Below are 21,944 nucleotides of genomic sequence, written 5' to 3'. Positions count from 1 at the left end.
CTGTGTGATCGGATGTGAAGTGAAAAAGGCAACCAAGGTTGCAATTGTTTCTGTCGTTCATTCTTCCATTTGCCAATCAAAGACTGATGTCGGATTGCTTTTAAAGAAGCCACTGCTATTTAAACCACGCTAAATTGTTGCTTAATAAAACCTGTAAAAAATATATCCTGGGAGACAACTGTTTTGGTTTATTGAGTCATATTTTCAAAGGGTCTTGCAAGGTAACCGTTTACTAATGGAGCCAAAACTATTTTAATGAAAAATGTTCATGTGGAAAAGTAAAAAAATCTTCATGCCAATAAGACGTCTTGAAATTACGTCAAAACTTTGAAGCCAACTTGGGATCAATTTTGAAGAAAAGTCTCACTTGTCTGAACATCTTTGGCGAGTATGGCTGTTCATATCATCAAATTCGAAGAGTAGAATAAGTCGAATCTGGTGACCCTTTTGACTTTTTGCAAAATTGATTGAAAATTGCATTCAAAGTTGTGTCATATTTTCAAGACTTGGGCACTAAGATACAGAAAGGTGATGAATAATTTACCTGCATCGCTTTCATGTTCTGTCTCATAATTTTAAATTCTTCTCCCCTAAATCTATTATTCCACCATAATGTGAATATTACGTTAAAAATACGAGAAACTAACCTAGTGCATAGTGAGAGCAAGATTTAGGCCCCGTTCATTTTTCCCCAATTACTATTAAAGTAATAGAAATTGACTGCGGTGTCTTAATAGGATGAATTTGTTATCAAACGTGCCAAAGAATGTCAAAAAGTCGATGATTTGGGTGGTTATCGAACGCAATGGTTATTGAATTATTTTGACTGATGCGAACGAAAAATGGGTTTGTAGTTCCACAGGGTGCAAGACTTTTATGTCATATTAGTCGTCAAACCAAACGTCCTTCTGAATATCCTTTAAAACCATTCTGATCATCTCAAAGCCCATTTTCATTGAAAATGTCTGACAACCCTGGTTAACACTATTAGCACTACTGCTAGGCATTAGGACTGGCACGTAACCTTTCCTAATTGTGAAAGAAAGTTGCTTTGCCCGATAAATTTTTGTCACAAACCACTGACGAGAAAATCTTAGTGCCCTCTATATTTTCCCAACGTTTCAAATACTTTTTGAAACATGTGAAAACCATTGATTTTCAGAACAGCTTTGCTGGACATTATGATCATATTTAGTGGGGAAAAAGATCATTTGCAAATTTCGATTCAAGAGCTAACTGAGTTACGATATTGATTTTCAAACAGGCCCATTAAGTTCCAAATAACTCAGAAATGGTTGCATACATCATATTGCAAATTTGCATGGAAGTACTAACTAAATAAACCAAAATTACAAACTGAACCAATCAATCAGACAAAAAGAAATATAGCTCATCATTTATCGCTAATATATTTTTGAAAAACGATATTTTGTAATATTGTTCGGTTTGTCAATGTTAGTAAAAGAATAAAAAACAAAATGGCACTAAAATCGGTAAATGTCAGTAACTCTTCTAAATTGACTTATCCTAGTGACATAATTTTTCTTTAATGTCAAATTGAACAATAAGTGGCAAAAGCACAGTGACTGTCAACAAAGCAATACAATCTATTTTGCACCGAAGATCTGACTTGTAATTATGCAGCCCTCACTACATAAAACAAAGACCTACAAGCGTATTGTTAACGCTGTTAAGACAAGATTTTGTCAAACACAATTTTTAGTTCAATGTGGTACTCGCAGCCGTCCTATCTGCCGTTTTCTGTACGATGCTAGCTAGCTCTCAAAAAACGAAGGAAACGCACACTGACCTGCAGATGGTAAACCATATTTTTTATATCATAAATGAACAAAATTCGCAGTTATGCCAAGATGGTGACAAATCGGGTCAAAATTGAGTCAATACTTGGAATCATTTGTATCAAAAATTGTGAAATGTTTCTAATCCTATTTTTTATCAAAGGCATCTCAAGATCTAAATTAAATAGCTTAGCCAGTTACTTTTTGCTCTCCAATGCGCTAACACATACTGAATGGCACAAATCAGCACTTGAGGAATCGTCAATTTGCTCATGTTTCATCAAAAGTAACAATTTTCTCATACTTGATGTTAAAATTACTTGAACAGCTAATACATACCTTTTAACAAAAAAAATTGAAGCAATTTTTCCTTTCGCAAAAAATCCTGAGTTTAGATTGGTGTTTTATTCCCTTTTCCTGTTGACTTGTTTTTGTTGCATGGAAAAAAAGCATCAAGCTCGAGGGAGAAATGAGGAAAACTTCACTTGGAAAACTGTTTTAGAAAACTACGTTCTCTAATTTCAATTTTCATGTGCCTTATCAATGATTAAGATACGTTTGATCGTCCAGTAACCTCACTAGTGCCATTACATAAAAATTCAAGATGGACGCATCTTTAAACATAAGAAGTGTGATATAAAAGACAAGTAATGTGTCCTTTCGACGGACTAAGGACTTTGTTGCTGGAGTTTGAATTAGGTGCAAGCGAATTTTTTATTCCAGCTTAATTTCATTTTCATCGTTCAAGGGTCAATCTTTGTTCTTTTTACATCTTTTTTGTGCACTGCAGGTGCGATAAATTATAGAACATCCTGTGGTAGTAAACGAGTATACCTTTTTCTCTCGATATGACCTTCATTTGCGACCACCACAGTCTCCAAACTACGACAAATTCGATCACAGTTGACACGGATGAACAAAAGGTTATAAAATACTCACAGAACATGGTTGGTATACTTTTTGACATGCAAAAGCTGCTTCTGAGGTTTCGCAAAATTTAAGCCTGTCTCTTTTATCGTAGAAAGTGAGTCTATTTTATCGACAAGATCCTGGATAGATGGCTTAGGTTGGGGTATTTGGGAGAGAAATCTTGATTTGAATGCTTAATCGATAAGTTTTTCTATGTTGAATATAATATTGTTGTTATTACTGATTTCTCGTACCTACGATCAGAAAACATATACCTTATTTCTAGATTACAATCACTTTTCCATAATAATTCAAGCACACCTCAAGTACATTTCTTATCTTCTTTTAAACAAATTCGAGTCATTTAAGACTGTCTTACAAATCCCCGGTTTGCAAAGTTAGTTGTCATCGCGAAGACACGCTAGGATTGCTTATTTCTAATGCATTGGCCATTTCAAATAGCTTCAAATACTATATAAAATGAAGGAGCAAAACATGTTTCTTACCCAGGAAATCAAAAACCCCCATTCTGGTCAAAGCTTCTGAAAGAAGAACCTGTCTCACTCTCTCGCCGTTAGAAAGAAGACGAGCACCCGTTAGGGGAGACGGAAAAGCCAGGACATTCAACTATAAATACTAGTCATACGTGACAAAAAAGACATCAGTTCTCCTCGGTCGATCCATCCCCACACATCCTCATCCATCCTCCCGCACCCCCACAGCCTACCCTCCAACATGTTCAAGAGCATCGCCATCGTCTTGAGTGCCTGCGTGGTTGGCTACTTGGCCATGCCCCAGCAATCCCCCAATGACCAATCCTACCTTTTTGCCGACCAGACCGAGAGCCTTCTCTACACGCCCCTGTCCTTGTCCTTCTCTTGTGAAGGTCAGCAATACGGCTACTATGCTGATGTGGACAACGGCTGTCAGGTGTTCCACATTTGCTTGCCCATCGAGGATGATGCCGGCAGTGTGATTGAGACCGCTCAATGGTCGTTCATCTGCGGCAACGGAACCGTGTTTGACCAACAGACCCTGACCTGCAACCACGAACAAGATGCCTTCCCTTGCAGCGAAGCCGCCTCCCTCTACAACACGGTGGAGTTCGGCAAGATCCCCGACTACTAAATGATTTCCTGTGTGATTGGATGTGAAGTGAAAAATCAACAGTCAAACATGCAAAGTTTTGAGTCGTTCATTCACCCATTTGCCAAGCAAAGACTGATGTCGGATTGCTTTTAAAGAAGCCACTGCTATTTAAACCACACTATTTTGACGCCTAATAAAATGTTTGAAAAATGTCCATTTGCTTTTAACTTAATTAGTCATATTGTCAGGGTGTCTTACTGTATAGCCATCAGTAGAGAGGTGAGTATCTAAATTTTGGCTTGTTTCCCCTTTTCTTGTCTTCTTCCTTTTTTGACAAATCAGAGCCGTTAAGGCCAGGCGAGAAATGACTTTAATTTCATTTGGAAAATCGTGTATTGGAAGGACGAAAAAGTTCCACCATGTTTTGAAATTGGTTATTGCTTCCGGTCAACTCAAGCATTAGTAAGAGTATTTCTCCTATCATCATGTGAATATGATGAAATAGGGGGAATTGTAAGACGAAAGTTCAAAAGAAGAAAAAGATACCTGGAATGACAAAAAAGTGGGTTTTTACTTTAATCATATTCATCCTGACTGTTTGCCGCAGTAACGTGCCCCATTGAATAGCAAGGATATTGCTGTTACACTGTAAATAGGGTGCACAAACGTATTTTAATCAAGGTCAAGTTAGGGGTGTATTGGATTATTGTTTTTGAATTGGGGACAGTGGCCCATCACCTCTATTCATTTCAAATTTTTGTCATATATTTCTAAAAACTGAAACATTTATCCATAACCAGGAGGTCAAATCAAATCCGAAAATTTCTTCTTCGATGCAAACTCCAAGAGGAAAAAGAAACACCCTGTTGGGCTCTTTGAAGTTGTTGGTGACGCCATTGGAAATGCAAAGGTTATACTTGGAGATTGTTTCTTTTGCTTGTTCTCAATTCTTTAGAACTGAGAAGCAACATCTCACTGCTCTTATGAGGAGTCTGTTCAGATTGGCGAAGCTAGGTTAAGTGAGCGGTTACATGATCTTGTAGTCATAAACCAAGATGCCTTTAAGGCCATCATATACTTGAGACTTTCGTGTTCCCCTGGTCCTGGTGGTGTGACATCTCAGTTTCTGTTGAGATGCTCTCTGGTTCTTGCTCCTGTTTTCTCGTACTTGATGCGGTGCATCTTGGATCTGGGCAAGTTTCCATCTTCACTAAAGTTAGCTCACTTTGTGCCGATTTTCAAAGGGTGGAGTTAAGTCGCTCCCCAGTAACTATAGGCCGATTTCTCTCACTTTATACACGAATATTGCGAAGATGTTTGAGAAGAGCATGAAGTCCCAACCTGTTGAATTTCTTGAAGTCAATGAAGTCCTTTCTCCAAGTCAGCGTGGTTTCTGAGCACATTTTTCCACGGTTGCCCAACTGATTGAATGTATAGAACATATTATTGATGAACTTGAGAAACATCAGTCAGTTGATGTTGTCCATCTTGATTTTGCCAAAGCCTTTGATAAAGCTGATCACGGCCTTTTGTTGAATATGATTCAAGACATTGGGATCCAAGGCAAGGGTCTGGATTGGATTAAAAAAATCGTTCGTTTGTTACTTAAGGTCGAGGGATTCCTTTGTCACATTTAGTGAATGTCAAGTCCCTCGAGGCGCCATATTATTATCATTATTATTATAGAACCACTCAAGACATCAGGTGAGAAGTATAAAGAGTATTGGTAAGTGGTGAGAAAGAAAGAAGAGAGAAAACAAAAAAAGAAAGAAAGAAAGAAAAGCAACACAGAGATGGAATACGATTATGAGATATTAGTAAGTATGTTGTTGTCTAGGCTAAGGTTATCTATGGCAAAAATCAAGCTCGGGGGAGAATGTATGCAATTCTCATACGGAAAGCTGAAAGCGTCAAAATAGCACTTTATCCCCTAACTAGTAAAATACTTTCATTACACAAAAATGTCCAAAGAAACTCCTGGTTGTTGAGTAAGCTAAGCTGCACTTTTGACGTCTTTTTCCAATCGTTTTCTTTGGGAAATCAAAGATGATTACGTGAAGAAGAAATAAGGACTATTGTAGCTCGTTTTTTTATGTAATGTGCTATTCAAATTCATCAGAAAAATAATTTCTCTGATGTACAGGGTGAACAGCAAAGGCAACACAACAATTTGGCGAGGCCATGTTGTTGTTTAGCAAGCAGGCTTTTGTTTTTCATTTTGTTTTTACATACCATTTAAATACCCAAGCACATCTTTAGCATTTTTCTAGTTTGTAAAACCATAATAATTTTATTATTTTTATTTTGAGGGGGGGAGATGGACTCGCATGCATTGAAGCTTCAGAATTCCCCTGTTATATCTAAAATATTTTTGCGATAATACTCTTTATTGACAAATCATCACCTCATTAGATATATCTATATGGTTTTTTGATACAATACATTTACATACTATTTGTTGACATGGTTAATTGGGGGCTCATTCTGTCATACACAGATCAATATTGATTTTTTTGAAAATGCTAGAAATGATTTCTTAAAACAATAATATACTTTTTTAATTATAAATTTGAAAGTTTTTCAATGTTTATGGTTTGTGATTTTCTAATCTAAGCTAGAAATCCATAAAGGACTAAAATCAAAGTTGTGTGTTATGGTTGTGGAAGGTATAGAAATACTAGCTTGTGTTTGGATATTTCCTTTTAAATTGTGTAATAGTTTCATAAGCTTCAAAATAAGTGTGACTTCAAGAGAGGACAAAAATTAGAGTATATTCAACTTGCTCAACCAGGGAGACCCACCTGAAGAAGATCATGGAGAAACATAATTGGCATCTCCAAGAAGTCGGTGGACGCCCTTAAACCTAAGCTTGTCTCTGGCTAAAGTTACGTTCACAATGCCAGAAGTGGGGGGACGCAACAAAACTGAATGAAGCGATGTAAAACTTGTTTAAAAAAAAAGATTGTCAAGAACTCCAATGAAATGTGAAAATCACACTTTCCCCCATCTTGAATTGCTTGGGATTACTTTCCCCATAGGGTTAGGGAAGTCTACAAAATGGGAGAAGACGTGTTGTTGTTTTTTGAGCACTTTCTTTCCATAGGAGAGGTCCCTGGTTCGATTCTCCAGAGACATTTAGACGCTAACCACACCCAAGGAAAGTTAACCACACTGATAAGAAGACGAAACTTCCTATCAAAAATGTACGAGAATGAAATGATGGCTGGCTTTGATGGCCAGGGGACACTTGTACACCTCCAACCCTACCACCTATGAATCAAAATAAACAATTAACAATCAGATCACTGCCGACTTGACAATGAGCAACACAGCCTTGGAAGTCCCCATTCAAAATGTACCTTCCAATCAAATCTTTAGATAGATCTACAAAGCATCTCTACACCGAAAAAAAAATAAAGGACAAAGAGCTGGCAAGAGCTCAGACAGTTCTCCAGTACTCTACGTCTAAAGTCGGTACTCAACAATTACGATTGTCTCGGACGATATGGACTTTACTGCTGACAAACACCGGAACAGTAGAATGATTGATACATCGGCATAACAATAAATGAAACTCCTCTCAGTCTCACCACAAATCATCCGGCCCAGGTGATGGTATTGGGGATTTTACTTTCCTATTCCTTGGTTTTTTACCACGAGGTTCGAAAGTTAGTGGCTAAAAGTATACGGTACACAATCTTGACATGGCTAAAGATCAACTATGTCTGAACCCGAAGAAGGTGCTCCTTTTCACACCTGAGCCAAGAATTCCTCCTTTTATTCGATTTTGCGAATTTCAGGCGTCCTCATGTATCCGACCTTATCTCTTTTTTTGCTTGTGAACTAATTTATTTTCATTTTATTAAAACTACGAAAATATATTGCCATTTGTATGGATCAAGCCGCTAATTGAACTTTGGGGTCGTTCACTCTATGACAATCCAAATACAGACAATCTCTTTTCGAATGGTTTCAAATTAAGATACTTGTCCTGACACTTTGGAAAGAAGGGTATACAACCCTGCTTGTTCAGGATATCATAATCCTCCGTACCGGTCAACGCTTGGAGACTATTAAAACCTGTTTAATCAAACAGAGAAAGGAAGACGAGCACCCGTTTGGTTTGGAGGCGACGGAAAAGCCAGCTCATCCAACTATAAGTACTAGTCATTCGTGGCGAAAAAGACATCAGTTCTCCTTGGTCGATCCATCCCAACACATCCTTATCCATAATCCCCAACCCTCCCGCACCCCCACAACCTACCCTCCAACATGTTCAAGAGCATCGCCATCGTCTTGAGTGCCTGCGTGGTTGGTTACTTGGCCATGCCTCAGCAATCCCCCAATGACCAATCCTACCTTTTCGCCGACCAGGCCGAGAGCCTTCTCTACACGCCTCTGTCCTTGTCCTTCTCTTGTGAAGGTCAGCAATACGGCTACTATGCTGATGTGGACAACGGCTGTCAGGTGTTCCACATTTGCTTGCCCATCGAGGATGATGCCGGCAGTGTGATTGAGACCGCTCAATGGTCGTTCATCTGCGGCAACGGAACCGTGTTTGACCAACAGACCCTGACCTGCAACCACGAACAAGATGCCTTCCCTTGCAGCGAAGCCGCCTCCCTCTACAACACGGTGGAGTTCGGCAAGATCCCCGACTACTAAATGATTTCCTGAGTGATTGGATGTGAAGTGAAGATCAACAGTCAAACATGCAAAGTTTTGAGTCGTTCATTCTTCCATTTGCCAATCAAAGACTGATGTCGGATTGCTAATGAAGACCCTACTGCTATTTAAACCACGCTATCTTAATATGAAATACAAACAACTCCATCAATGTCGATGTAATTGATTAGGAAGAAGAAAAATAGAAGTTCAATTTTTTTGGGTTATTCCTTTTACAGAAACTTGTTTTTTTTCTCCTTCTTTGTCTTGATGCATGATTTTGAGGTTACCTACAAATTTCCCCACAAGTGCACTATATTTCATCAATAAATTTTCATAATTGAAATGCCTATAATGGATATTTGAATGTACATTCAAAGACCATAATTGTCATCGAATTATTATTGGGTGACAATGACTTCATGTCTTGAAATCAGTGTGGACGGAAGTATTTATGCTGGTTCATGTGAGAAAATAGTTTTGGGCAAATATCTGCCCGCACGTTGCAGACCTGTGATTTGTTACTCTGAAGCTTGAACCATAGTAAATTAGTATGACAGACTCTTTCTGAAATTGTGATTGAATATTCTAATTTAGAAAAACATTCATGTTCAAATTACTATACTAGAAACACGAACCTTCAACACTTGTGACGAGTGACTTCAATCTGTTTCTTCAAACAATTGCACCATTTTAAAAGCCACGAATCAAAAATATTTCCAAGGTGCTTTGATACCAAATCATTGTTACTGGCTACAACAATCACTCCGAATAGATTCAAAGATCGCAATCAGAATTTGAATTGAAGAAAACCTTCAAGCATTACAACCAATATCGTTTAGTCTAGAGTATTTGGTTAAATCTGTAAATGAGTCCAAATAAATAGTCTTTTGGTTACAAAAGCACAGGCTCAAACTTGAGACCTGCAAGTATTTCTTTTGTGATAAGGGGTGGCAAGATTTGCATAATTTACACAAAGCCCAAATCAAATATTTTCAGTCTCTAAAACTTGAAAAGTGACTTTTGTCTTCAGAATCATCTCTAGCTTTATTGATGGCCAGGCCTAGATCTAGTCACGAACTTTTAGAAATATGGATTGCGAACGAGCTGCCTACCAAATACTCCTCTTGGTCATAGCAACTCTGAGCCACAAGTCGGATTCAGATAATGAAATGACAAGCGTAAGTCCCTCCAATTGAAGGCAAGTCATTTTTATATCATTTGCTTGTAAAGTGGTTCGTTTCAAATCTAGGAATATGTTCTTTGATGATGTTAATGGTTTAGTAAACTGTGTCTACTACTGCTTTAACCGCAAAAGATTACTCCTGTAGTTGTCATATAATACTTCAAAACATTCATGAGGCTTAGTTCCTTGATTGATACTTTGATCAAAACACCATTAATAACTGTGACATTCAAGATTGAACTCTATAATCGTTTCCCTAGTAAACGAAATTTGTCGTTGAGCTGAAAATTACTAGTTTAACTTTCCAAATTTTCATTAAAATTTCCAAGTTCAATATAAACTTTTTATGAATCTCAGTGGTTCGACGGTGAAGGTAAGGAAAATTGGAAATCTATTCATAACATAAGTGACTCTTCCTTTCTATTTTACCAAAGACTCTACATGACGGAAGAAAGCTACTGCAAAAGTCGCAACCTCTCGTTCTACTATTTTTTTCTAAAACTGACTCTTCATCAAACTTAGTAATGAACAATTTGAATACCATCACTTAGCATAATTGATTTGAGGGTAACGTTAATCCTTCCTTTGAAATCAATATTTAATCTGTCAATTCGTTCGTCTCCTTTAATTCATGAATGGGCACCATTCTTGACTTCTCTTACTCGTGAGTTTTAAAAACAATCTGTTTTATCTACTTCCCTTACCTTTGTCTTTTTTTTACCACCGCAATACCCTGGTTCAGTTTGTCGTTATGATAATAGTACGGTAGGCCTCAACCCAACATCATCAAGCAGGAAAGATGAGCTCGAAACATTTGCCCTAATCATTTAAAAGGGGGGGGGGTTGCTAAATGCCAAGTCAACCTCCATCAGTCACATATAGCGTGTACATTGTACAACTCAAAAAGAAACTAAAGGCTCTTAACTCAATGCTAAGAGTTTGCGTGAGTCACTTCTGGTAGGTTTACACTTGTTTATCGAGTAGTTCAATAGATGGATGAATGAAATCAGGCCCCATTGGAACGATTTATGATTTTTTTATTTGATTTTTTGTGTCATAAATAGTTTAAATATGAGTAACTTCTGGATGAAATCACTGTTTTTTCATTGTGGTGGTTTGTGCTGAGTATCTCCTTCAAAAAATGGTTGGGTTTAGATAACAAAATGTGGAGAGGTGGTGGATTGCCAAGGGTTTTTAATGGTAATTGGGTTTGGGTGTTGAAGATGGCAGACCAGGAAAACGGAAAAAGAGTTTTCCTGGCGTTAACCAGGAAAACCCTTTGTCGGTTCAGGAGTGGAAAGCGGAAATTGGTCTGTCATGAAGAGTAGAGGCTGGAAAAGGCCAGGATTTGAGCAAATAGCATCATTCCTTGATGCCGGGCGCTCATTTTGGGGGATTGGAATGGGATTGGGAATGAGGGTTCTGGATTGAGGAATGAGGAGTGAGGTGTGGTGGGTGTATTGGGAGGACTGATCGGAGAGTCAATGAAATTGAGCCAGCACTTTTGTTCACTCGAGAAAAGCTCGAAAGAAGGTGGTCGGTTCACTGACGGTCCAAAACACGGGATGGAGGACAAGGATGAGGATGAGGACGAGGGAGAGGGGACGGGAGAGGGAAAAGGATAAGGGTTGGGGAGCCTTAAATTAAATGATGATGATGATGATGACTTCTTTAACAATGATGGGGGGCGAACGAACAGACATTCTTCTTCTTCATTTCACTTTTGCTCACACGAGATCACAATATGTGTGTCATTCAAGTCCAAGATTCCTAGAGGATTCTTCGACCTGACCAGGAGTCGACAATCCTGTTTAGTAATCGGGGATCTTGCCGAACTCCACCGTGTTGTAGAGGGAAGCGGCTTGGTCGCAGGGGATCGAGTCTTGCTCGTAGTTGCAGGTCAAGGTCTGTTGGTCAAAGATGGTTCCATTGCCGCAGATGAACGACCATTGGGCGGTCTCAATCACGTTGCCGATATCATCCTCAATGGGCAGGCAGATGTGGAACACTTGGCAGTTATTGTCAGTGTCGGCGTAGTAGCCGTACTCACGGGCCTCGCAGGAGAAGGACAGGGACAAGGGGGTGTAGAGGAGGGTCTCGGCCTGGTCGGGGAAAAGGTAGGATTGGTCGTTGGGGGACTGTTGAGGGAGGGCCAAGTAGCCAACCACGCAAGCGCTGAGGATGATGGCGACGCTCTTGAACATCTTGAGGGGATGGGTGTTTGGATGGATGGATGGGTGGGAAAAGAGGAATGGGATGGGATGGGGAGTTGGGATGGGACCGAGTGTTGGATGAGGCACAACAAACCAAGAACTGATGACCTCTCCAAGTGGCCAAATGGTATTTATAGGTGACGCGGCTTTTACCCACCAACGAGGGTGCTCTTCTTCATTTCTTTTGCGTAGAACACACACACACAATCACACACTCACTCAGATGGTTTTGAGCAACACGCAGGATGACTGCAACAACACCAGGTCACCTCTTTACTCCCCCTCCCCATTGCCCCCATCGTCATGAGGGCAACCCACTTGTTCACTTGTTCCTCGCATGCAACGGAAGAACATGATGAGAAGTACGTACTTGGACGAAAAGCGTCTGCCCTCAAGCGATTGACGCATCTGCCTCTGTGTTTCGTCTTCCAAGTGTTGACGAATCCATGATGACGGCGTCAGGGGCCCCGCCGATCCGCCACCAACGGATCATAGGCTCATCCTCACCTTCCAACTTCCAAGCATGAATCTCCCTTTCCCTGGTCATCATCTTCCTTCCTCGTCTCCTCCGTTCCTTTCCCTCCCTCATCCGGCGAGTCATAGGCAGGAGTAAGTAAACGATGCTACTCAAGCCATGATGCACTTCCCACGTGGTTGGATTTGCCGGAGCAAAGAGCGTCGAGCGGAATCGATCGAACTCGACTCTGTTTTTGCGTCAGAATTCTCGGAAAATGCGTCCAAGATGAGTAGACCATCTCTAATCCACTTGGTAACCAGTTTAAGAGATCGCCAGGGTTTTAGTACGGTAAATTGGGGGGCATCATGGAGGCTCAACAGTCTTTTTAACATGTAAGCGGTCCTGGGAACTGGTTGATTTAAGCCATACCCACAAAAAAGATTTACAATGCAACTTTGACGGGGATACTCGAATAGATGCTGAAAATAGATAATTTCCTCCAGGAAAACAAGTCCCACCAATAGGAAGATCCTTTACTTGATGTCAGCTTCAATTTATTGCCAACATTTACTTCGGGATTCCGTTGAGTTGAACTTCGATAACGAAAGGTCACACGTCCTTCTTTGTGGTTGATGTTTCAAATCCAAGAGGGTCACAGATATGGGCTTTACCACCTCAAACAACCATTATTTGACTCAACATGACCATTATTTGACTCAACATGACCAACATCTCCTTGGGTTCGAGCCACATCTTGAATCCTAATTAATCTGCACAATATGTGCAAGAAACCCGTGGCAAATCCACACGTGGGCTGTCCCCATGTTTTGTTTATCATGAAGTCTCAATAGAAGGCGAAGAAGTCAAACCATCCGCTCCTGGTGGCTCCTTCCTCCTCTTCCTGGACATTGGTGTCTCCGCCCTTTTCAATCAAGTCATCATCGACACATGCTTTAATATCAAAGACCAACTTCAATCCTGAGCCCAGCCCAAGATTTCTGAATCTCAAATGCCCTCAAGTACTTTCAGGGGGAACCAAAGGGTGATGAGGGTTACATTCTGAAGAAATTTCAAATTCCACCCACCTCTTCCGAGAGTTCGGATAACCATCCACTCATACTTACACACACACACTCTCTCTATCTCGCACTCACATATGTGTTGTAGCTATTCAGGAGTGACGTGGCTGGCTCACTTCGTGGGTAAATGCCACCAAGTCCGCGAAAGTAAATGAGAAGAAGGTCTCAAGCTTAATCTACAAGTGCCACACGATTTTCACATTAGAACGCCACAACCAGAGGAAGGACAAAACCTACCCAGAGAATGGTTGGTTGGCTTGACGACAACCTGTCTTTGGTGGGCTGCTCATAAAATTATCCCAGAGTGCATCGCAAAAATCACCACCACCCAAGATCAGCTCGGCACAATTTAGGTGCCATGGGTTGATGCATCTTGCCAAGGCATGAGAAATGACAATGATGTTGAAAGCAGCTATGACATCATCCTGGTTTACCAACTGGAACCTGAGAATTACGAATGGCTGATTTGGCTGCTGCCATTGGCGTTGAATGATTACATAGAACATACTGAACTACCAACTACCAACTACCAACTCAACGACATGTTCGGTTCTTGGCTCTTATATAAAAATGAGAAATGATCATTAAGTAATTACATTTTCCAGATGAGTTTGGTAACCGACATTAAATGCAAATTGATGTCCAATCAGCATTGACTAAGTCCATTTCAAATAACATTTTCAAGTATCTCCAATAGCGCGGTTGGTCCTGAAAAATCGGAAAGATTTCGAAGTCACTCGACAAAGTTATCTAAAGCTGATTAAACGGCAAGAATATGAATGCACTTTCTTTCTTTGGCACTAGCTCAAGGTTATTGAAGAAACATGAGTTGTATTTCTGTTTGAGAAAATAGCTATCAATGCACAATGGCTACACACACATACAATGGCAGATATGAAACAAGTATATAGTATTTGTGGCTTTTTGTGAGCAACGATCTCCACGATCTTTCTTTCCTTTGAAGATTTAACCTTACACAGATTTTCATGTGATGAGCTCACCGATAAAGGTTACTGATTATCATGTTATTGAGTAATGTGAGACATGCAATCTTAAAACGATTTGTGAGCCAAAAATAGTCGTTTAGAATTATTATATTGGCCTTAAATGCTCTCTTTACGAATGCAACAATTTGATAACCAAAGATTAAGAAAGTAATCGTTGAACAAAGACTCGCACTAATTGATTTCATAAAAAATCAACTACTAAATTAGGAAACTTAAAGCTTAATGTCAATTTATAATCGTATTGAAAAATTCAACCACAATTTATGGCTAATGATGTCATTAACCACCATGTGCCGTGGTACGACAAAACCATCCAATCTAGCGATCAAAATTTTGAGGGTTTCTTCTCGCCCAAAATATGTTAAATCCCTTGGAATGCATTGACTCATAGATCGACCATTTTACCGTACGCTCTTTTATCCTAGTTAAAAGCATTGAACGATTGATCTCCGAACGGAATCATGAAAAAACTTCGAAGTGTGATGTCATCCCAGAATGCAGCTTGTCTCGGCATGATCAATTGCCGATGACAGGTGTGAGAAATGGGCTGAAAATGTATTGAAGATCGACGGCTACACAGTATATCCCACAACTGCTATCCATTCAGGCCTCTTCTCTTGCACATAAACAGTTAATCATAACCCAAAGACATCCGCGACAGCCAATTCCACTTCCAATATGATTTAAAATATGACAAGGGTCACCGCCAGGGTCAAAGTGTGCCCATTACATTTGTGGGATCCATTCAGACCAGAGGTTATTATGTCTTAAATTAGGCCAAGGGGGTCAACTAGACAGCTACAAAGTACGGATTCAAGAATGCTTTAGTCCAGCAATTCGTTCTCGATACAGCTAACTTGGGACGAAAAGCCTTCTTCTATGTAGTACGTAGTACATTCCGGAACGTGATGTTGACATTTCCCATGAATGTCTAGATATTTTGTGGCTTGGGCCCATAAAGGATGGACCAGGTAACATTGCGAGAGATCCAGCCACCGACATGAAAAGATGAGGAGAGGAAACGGAAAAAACCGAAAGAACAAAAAAGGTTTCATTAGTGAACCTATGCTTCCTACTTGGTAAAACCTGCCGGATATCTTGGAAATGGGAGATGTGCATGTCTTTGAGTCTTCTTTGACTCAATGTACTACCGTACTATTATTCATGACCAGTCAAAAGCAGAGACGTACCACTGCTAGAGACTAGCGACGAATGCACTGGGTTTTCGATTAGAAGCATCGAGTTTTGATCTCCTTGGAATATGATGGATGAGTCTCTTTAAGCCACAATGAACCATTGAATTCCCTATTAGGGCACCATCGAGTAGATACAATTCAAGTGCATTCGGCCTTAGAAATCCTGCATTGTGTGATGAGCTCGTACACTAGGATTTATTCCATCTTAATCTAGGAGCTTGAATGTCTGACTTCCTTTAATCACCGCTTCGAATCTGGCTATGATTTGCAATGACATCGTGGGTCTGGAGTTCTGCCAACTCGGTGAGGCATAACAATTAGCTGTAAATTCCCGCCTCCTCCTCCATTTGAAAATCAATAAGATGCCCTACAAAAGCACTGATTTGAAGATACATGTGCAATTTTCCACTCGTAGAATCCACACCTACAAACCCCTCAGAAAATATGCCCTAAACGGATATCTACGGTGCAAGAACAAGTTCTCAAAGATTGGAATTGTCTGTCACATCTTGTGGCACCATTTAAAAATCCGTTTTCTAAGAATGTCGTGTTCGTGTCAAGACGAGGTGCGTACACACTTGAAGATCCCAAAGCAGGAATGGAATTTGGCTGCAGTCCTCGGTAAATATTTCCGGAAAATGTTGTGTCGAGTCGAGCAGAGAGTGAGTGAGAGTGCATTATGGGGGCCACGAGAAGCCCAAGAATAACGAAATGAGCCGTGGGCGTGTGCATCAGAAGATAACCTATGATGGTCGCACAAGTCAAACAATCGATGCAGACTTGATATTTTTCGCCAGTGATGTGCTATGGATGCCCTTTGGAAATCTTGGTGAGGAGCGAGGATGCTTCCCCGAGGAACGCCATTACTTCGCCAGAATCGGGTTGCACCACGAGAATATGAGTGACGATATGTCAATGAGCTGGTCTGTTACATCAGGAACCAATTTAGCTAATGGCGTTGTTCACACACAAGATGTGTGAGGCTGAGAAAGAGAGCCAGAGAGAAAAAAGTACAAACAACAATGATGGTAATTCCGTTGGTTCCGTCTTTGGATGCAAACGTGAGCCCGAGGCCGGACGCAACCGGAATGTGTCATTTCCATGTGTGTTATCCAAAAAGTGCCCCTTCAGTATGTTTGAGCATCCTTTCATTGTTTCGCATACCAATGGCTTTAGCACTAAAATAATCCGTTCAAAGGATTTTATTGCCCATATTCCATGAATATCTTCTAAATTTATCTTCTTTAAATTTTTATGGCAGGGATACTGACTTGGTGTGGCATCTAAAGCGTCTTTCAACATGCTTTATCACTAATTAAAACCACTATTATCTTAATTCCAGCATTCTGAGAGAAAAATGCACCACGGAGGAAAAATACCCTTGTTTTAAAGGCTCGTAACTAAAACGTAAACACATTTTGTCGACTGGCTGTTGTTCTGTCAACCAATGCTTGATTTATAAGGTCACTCCTGTCAATTTGCACCCAACAAGGAAACGCTTTTTTTCTTACGTGGAAATAGGTGAGTGAGTCTTTCATTCCATACCAGATTAAGGCATAAAACATGAGAGGCGTGACCAATTCGCTGACATGGAGATTACGCCAAAACATCCGGCCGAACCTTACCCAAGCCTCCAAACACCTACCCCACGTACAAAAGGGGTCCCATTTGACATGTACGTACATACCTAGACTGCAGCCATACGAGTAAGTGCTCTTACATTATGAGTGTGAAGTTTAGTCAAACCAGCAATCATTCATCGGAGGCCACCCATTGGAAATGAACCCCCATTTTGGTTAATGCGAGAGTACCACAAAGGGTGATAATCCAATGAATACGTTTCGGACGAGTTGGCCTTTAATTGCGTTCGGGACCATAAAGGAGGACCTCGAAGAGTTGCCAAGTCATGGGAATCCGTCGACGAGATTGGTTATCATTTCAAACCAATCCCCGAGCTCGAGGCCTGAAACATTTTATATCCGAGAAGATACATCGCCAAGTGATTATAATGGTAAGGCACATCTCTCGGTTTTAGTTTCTCTTGCTTACTCATGTTACCATATCTGGTCAGCTAGATGTGGTACAAATTGATGGCTTCAAGGGCAAATCAAATTATTCTTGTCTCTTTCAAAATGGTGCCTGGAGTTTGTTTACTATTGATTTTTAGACGACTAACAAGGCCAACTCGTTGGTTTTCAAACGGAGAACCAGCCTGAAGGAAGATGGTTTGGCACCTCAGCGACAAATCCGCATGTGGAGGGACCTGACATTTCATGATTCAATCATGAACAGCTTTGACTTTTAGCAGCCTCACAATGCTTGAATGTCGGTGTTGTTTCAAGAGATTCACAAGCATGTGGGCTATAATCGACTCAACGGGGCTATAATAAACGTGAACCACTCGTACCTCCACGGAGATATTCATCAGAGATAACACCAAACTTGGACGTGGATGCCAATTCGTAGTAATCGAAGCCCTGCTAATTTCCCCCGGCCCGACATTCTGGGTTTCAATGACAACCTTGAAGCTAGAGTTACGAAGGTCAGTAAGGCAGTACAACATGGTACAGTATTTTCTTTTTCTTTCGTAGGTTGCCCATGATATCAAAACTTTGGGTTATCCATACAAAAATTCAAATGTGACAAGCATCAAACGTCGGATGCAAACGAGTGCAAAAAACCCTCATGCATGCAGGGTAGCCATTAGTTCGCCTTGAATTGAATAGGAGGTCAACATGTGAGATATTTTGGTCACGATCGTGACAGATCCAAAGTCTAGCCGTATTCAAAAGGGTTGAGCTAAAAAGTATCCAGGTGAAGCCGGGTTATTGGTTCATAAAATAACGCAAGTCAACGTCTCGTCAGTGCACTCTATTTTGCATTCTTGTCTCCAAATAGTAAATCAAGATGAGATCGGTTTTTCTTTTGTCGGGGTACAATTATTTATTCAATATATATTCTTAATACTTTGCTCATAAAAGATTCTTATTCAATAATAGAAATATCAAAACTGGAACAGAAAATGTGTCTTTTGAATGTTTCAAAGCGATTTCAAGGAGCCGTGTAGCTTGAAGATTGAAGTCATTTCTGGCAGATCCGACTTTGATTATGACCTACTTTTGATTTATTATGTAGAAAAGGGACCAAATTAGATGCAGCCGATAGATACCCTTAAGCTTGTTCGATTTGCGTATTGTGCATCCTTTGCGTCCAAAATTTTTTTGGCAGCCTGATCGTTTGAATAAGTTATTGCCTAAAGCAAACAATAATCAATAAACTTTTTTGAGGATGGTTCTTACATGGTTTTTCACTCAGTATCTCTTCAATCTTAAAAGCTCGACCTTTTCAACATATCTCATTCCATTAATAACAAACATGAAATCAAAGACCTCTAGAACTTAGGACGGGCGGTACTCTTGTGCATAATCACCTTTACATTGACGCACAATTGTTAGGTTCGATAACTTACCCGTTGCAATTCGAAAATGGACGTTCGTGATCATTGTTAGCCCAGCATGTCAAATGCTCTTGATGGTACTCGTAAATGAAAAAAAAACTAGTCTCCGGTTACTTCATATCTTCATTACATCATATGATCAAAAACAAAACTGTAACCTATCATATTCTGGAGAAAATAAGGAGCTTCTTCCGGCAATTACAGTTAGCAGCTGTACGAGCTCTGCATGGCGGTTATTGTATATTTATAAAAGTATTAATGCATCCAAGAAATCTGGACTATGGCGAGTGTGAGGGGTATGAAACGATGCTAATTGGTCAGTGATGACAAGAATATAAAACCAACAAACCATCACATTATACCATACTTATCTTCGTTCCATTAGAATGCAATAAGGAAAACTTCTCCAGCCTTCCTCCCGGCAACCCCGGTCCTTATCCAGGCCCTCAGAGGTCCCACGCCAAAAGGAGCAAAGAAAAATATGGCCCGATAGTTTTGGCTCGAGCTGAGGAAGACAATACCGGATTTGAGAATGAGTGGTACTCTACTTGACCGACCACCATTAATGTCCTCAAAGAGAGACTACATATTCATCTTTTCTTCGTTGGCGTAGCCGATGCAATGATCGTAGTACAGCCACGTGTGTTGCTCGGTCGGTCCATTACGGAGAACAAATCAAGATGCGGGACCCGGAGGTCATGCCTACGTGCCCAAGAACGAATGGGTAAAGCATTGAACACTGAGCATGGCAAATTCCAAATGCACCCGTCACAACTTGTAGCTTCGGAAATGTGTGACTTTGCATGGTTTTTAAATTCGCATCCTTCAGAACCCGAGAACCCGAGAGCTTGAAGTCTTTGTTACTCGAGATCTTATTGTTTCACATGACACATGAGCTCAAATTGAATGTCTTTCCTTGCTAACGGAGTATACGGATGTTTACGACAGGGATTCCATCTGGACCAAGATGACCATTGATTATCGACCTCCCACCTCTTTTAGTGGATTCGAGATTCCACGCGATATGTAATGTATAGTCCTACTAATTCTATACATCATCTCCATCCGATCTTGAGAATCAGGAGATGGTGCTCATCGGCAAGAAAAAAAGATACAAAATGTACCTTATGGGGATTTGGAATGCATTGGACGCCAAAGGCGGAAGCGGAGGCAACGCGTTGTCAGATCCAGCTCTCATTTGTTCTTCACGGCACTTTTTCCCTCAGAAGATGGTCAGTCCAACTCATGCGCAGCTTAACAACGAGCCATCATCAATTTGCCTTACGGCTCAAGATTTTGTTGCCGCACGGCTTCCAATCTGCATTTGATCTCAACTCACTCCGGAGAAATACTGCACCTCTCAGGAATGGATTTTTTGGCTTACCAGCATCCAACGAATCATGAGAGAGGATTAGTCACACAAAAGTGGCTTCATGATCATGCTTCTCCACTTCAAACTCGGTTTTGAACCAATGAGGTCGAGGATGGTGTTGTTATTGTGCAGAGACACCACTCAAAACCCGGTCAATGGAAAAAGCCTCGGGCCGTCCGTTGGTTCGCCTTTCTTCCGAGTAACGGTTCCTTGAAAGCTCTTAAAATCTTCACGTACTTTAGAGTATGCTGAGTCCTCGAAACTGTGTGGGACGGTCAATTTGAGGGGGGGGGACGCACTTTGGACATACCATTTGTCTTCTAAGGGGGTTTCAATTGAAAATCAAGTAATCTAGGATTTGTGGATCTGCTCAAGAATCCATCTTGTTGGAATGGGTCTGCGAGCTAACTTGATTGTATTCTTTTGTATTCATATTCAAACTGCAGCTTGCAGTTGTTCTTTTGGCCTGTTCTTGGGGTCAAAAAACCAGGAAGTGAGAGTCAAATGAACCCCTCATAGGAAATGCTGAAGCACAATCTTGACGCTTGATGCGTTCCGCACCGGGATCAGTATTGTACGCGAATGACGCATTTCTGGAAAGAAAACAAAGCTTCAGTCAAAGTCGAACTGAAGTCTGCATGTAGAGTACAAGTAGCCAGTCAATCCAACAGTGAACCGGGACGAAAGTGAACAATTTCAATACTTCCAATAATTATGGGCTCCGTGCGATGTACTCGTCCTAGCTTCAAGATGGTTAATTCAGAGCGTAGGATACGCTCAATAAACTCTGACCTCAAACGATTCCATTTCCCTGACTCGTCCTGACCTCGAAGTCAGTCTCCATGGTGGCTGGACCCAAAAAATGGTTTTATTTCGCTGACAAGCGGGATTTACGTTGGTTCGATTTAATGGGCTGAGTTCGCGGAATTTGGGGGCCAATCACGTCGTGAAAATGAGAACATTGAATTCATGTCCGAATGCTGTTTCATGGGTGATAACTGACATATTTACAATCAAACTTGTTCCCCTGCGGAGATTTGGACGTAAATCAAAATCCACACGATCCGAACATTAGGATTTGCAGATGATGAGGCTGAGCCAATGAACAATGGGTGTTGAAACATATTTGAGAATCCATTCAGAATCCTTCATAAGTGCTATTGTTGGGTCAAATCAGACTCTGCTAGAACCTTTCATCAAATTGTTGGTTAAAATATATGTCATAATTTGCAGTTGTGGATCAAGCTTGCGTGTCGTTATGCTGGAATTAAAAAACTTTCAATTTGCATTAGACGATATGTTCTCTAACGCAATACACCTCGTACTTTATGAAATAATTCAATTACAACGCTCCCCTTTAGGAGATTTGCATAGCCTCGGAAAAGGCAAGGTTTTTACTGGTTTAAGTAAAATGGAAAAGACCATTTCAATCCAACCGCTGAAAATACTAATGCAGTCATAGTAGAACGAAAGTTTTTATGAGTGAAACATATCTAGGGCAGCTACTCATGATGT

The 21,944-nt window shown here is 40.5% G+C and overlaps 3 protein-coding genes across 3 annotated transcripts; 2 read left to right on the top strand and 1 right to left on the bottom strand.

Moving 5' to 3' along the window:
- The first annotated feature begins 3,387 nt into the window (after window positions 1-3,387).
- Window positions 3,388-3,991, top strand: LOC131880669 (U-scoloptoxin(01)-Cw1a-like). The gene has a single exon (XM_059227352.1). The coding sequence runs from the start codon at window positions 3,444-3,446 to the stop codon at window positions 3,834-3,836; it is 393 nt and encodes a 130-aa protein (XP_059083335.1). The 5' UTR covers window positions 3,388-3,443; the 3' UTR covers window positions 3,837-3,991.
- A 3,952-nt stretch (window positions 3,992-7,943) lies between these two features.
- On the top strand, window positions 7,944-8,731 carry LOC131880638 (U-scoloptoxin(01)-Cw1a-like). Its single transcript, XM_059227316.1, has one exon. It carries the CDS (start codon window positions 8,070-8,072, stop codon window positions 8,460-8,462), a length of 393 nt encoding a protein of 130 aa, XP_059083299.1. The 5' UTR covers window positions 7,944-8,069; the 3' UTR covers window positions 8,463-8,731.
- Window positions 8,732-10,653: 1,922 nt separating this feature from the next.
- On the bottom strand, window positions 10,654-12,258 carry LOC131880543 (U-scoloptoxin(01)-Cw1a-like). Its single transcript, XM_059227205.1, has one exon. It carries the CDS (start codon window positions 11,850-11,852, stop codon window positions 11,460-11,462), a length of 393 nt encoding a protein of 130 aa, XP_059083188.1. The 5' UTR covers window positions 11,853-12,258; the 3' UTR covers window positions 10,654-11,459.
- Between the last annotated feature and the right edge of the window lie 9,686 nt (window positions 12,259-21,944).

The sequence above is a fragment of the Tigriopus californicus genome, chromosome 5 (genome assembly GCF_007210705.1).
Source record: "Tigriopus californicus strain San Diego chromosome 5, Tcal_SD_v2.1, whole genome shotgun sequence".
In the NCBI taxonomy this organism is placed as follows: Eukaryota; Metazoa; Arthropoda; class Copepoda; order Harpacticoida; family Harpacticidae; genus Tigriopus; species Tigriopus californicus.
This window is presented reverse-complemented; position numbering and strand designations above follow the sequence as displayed.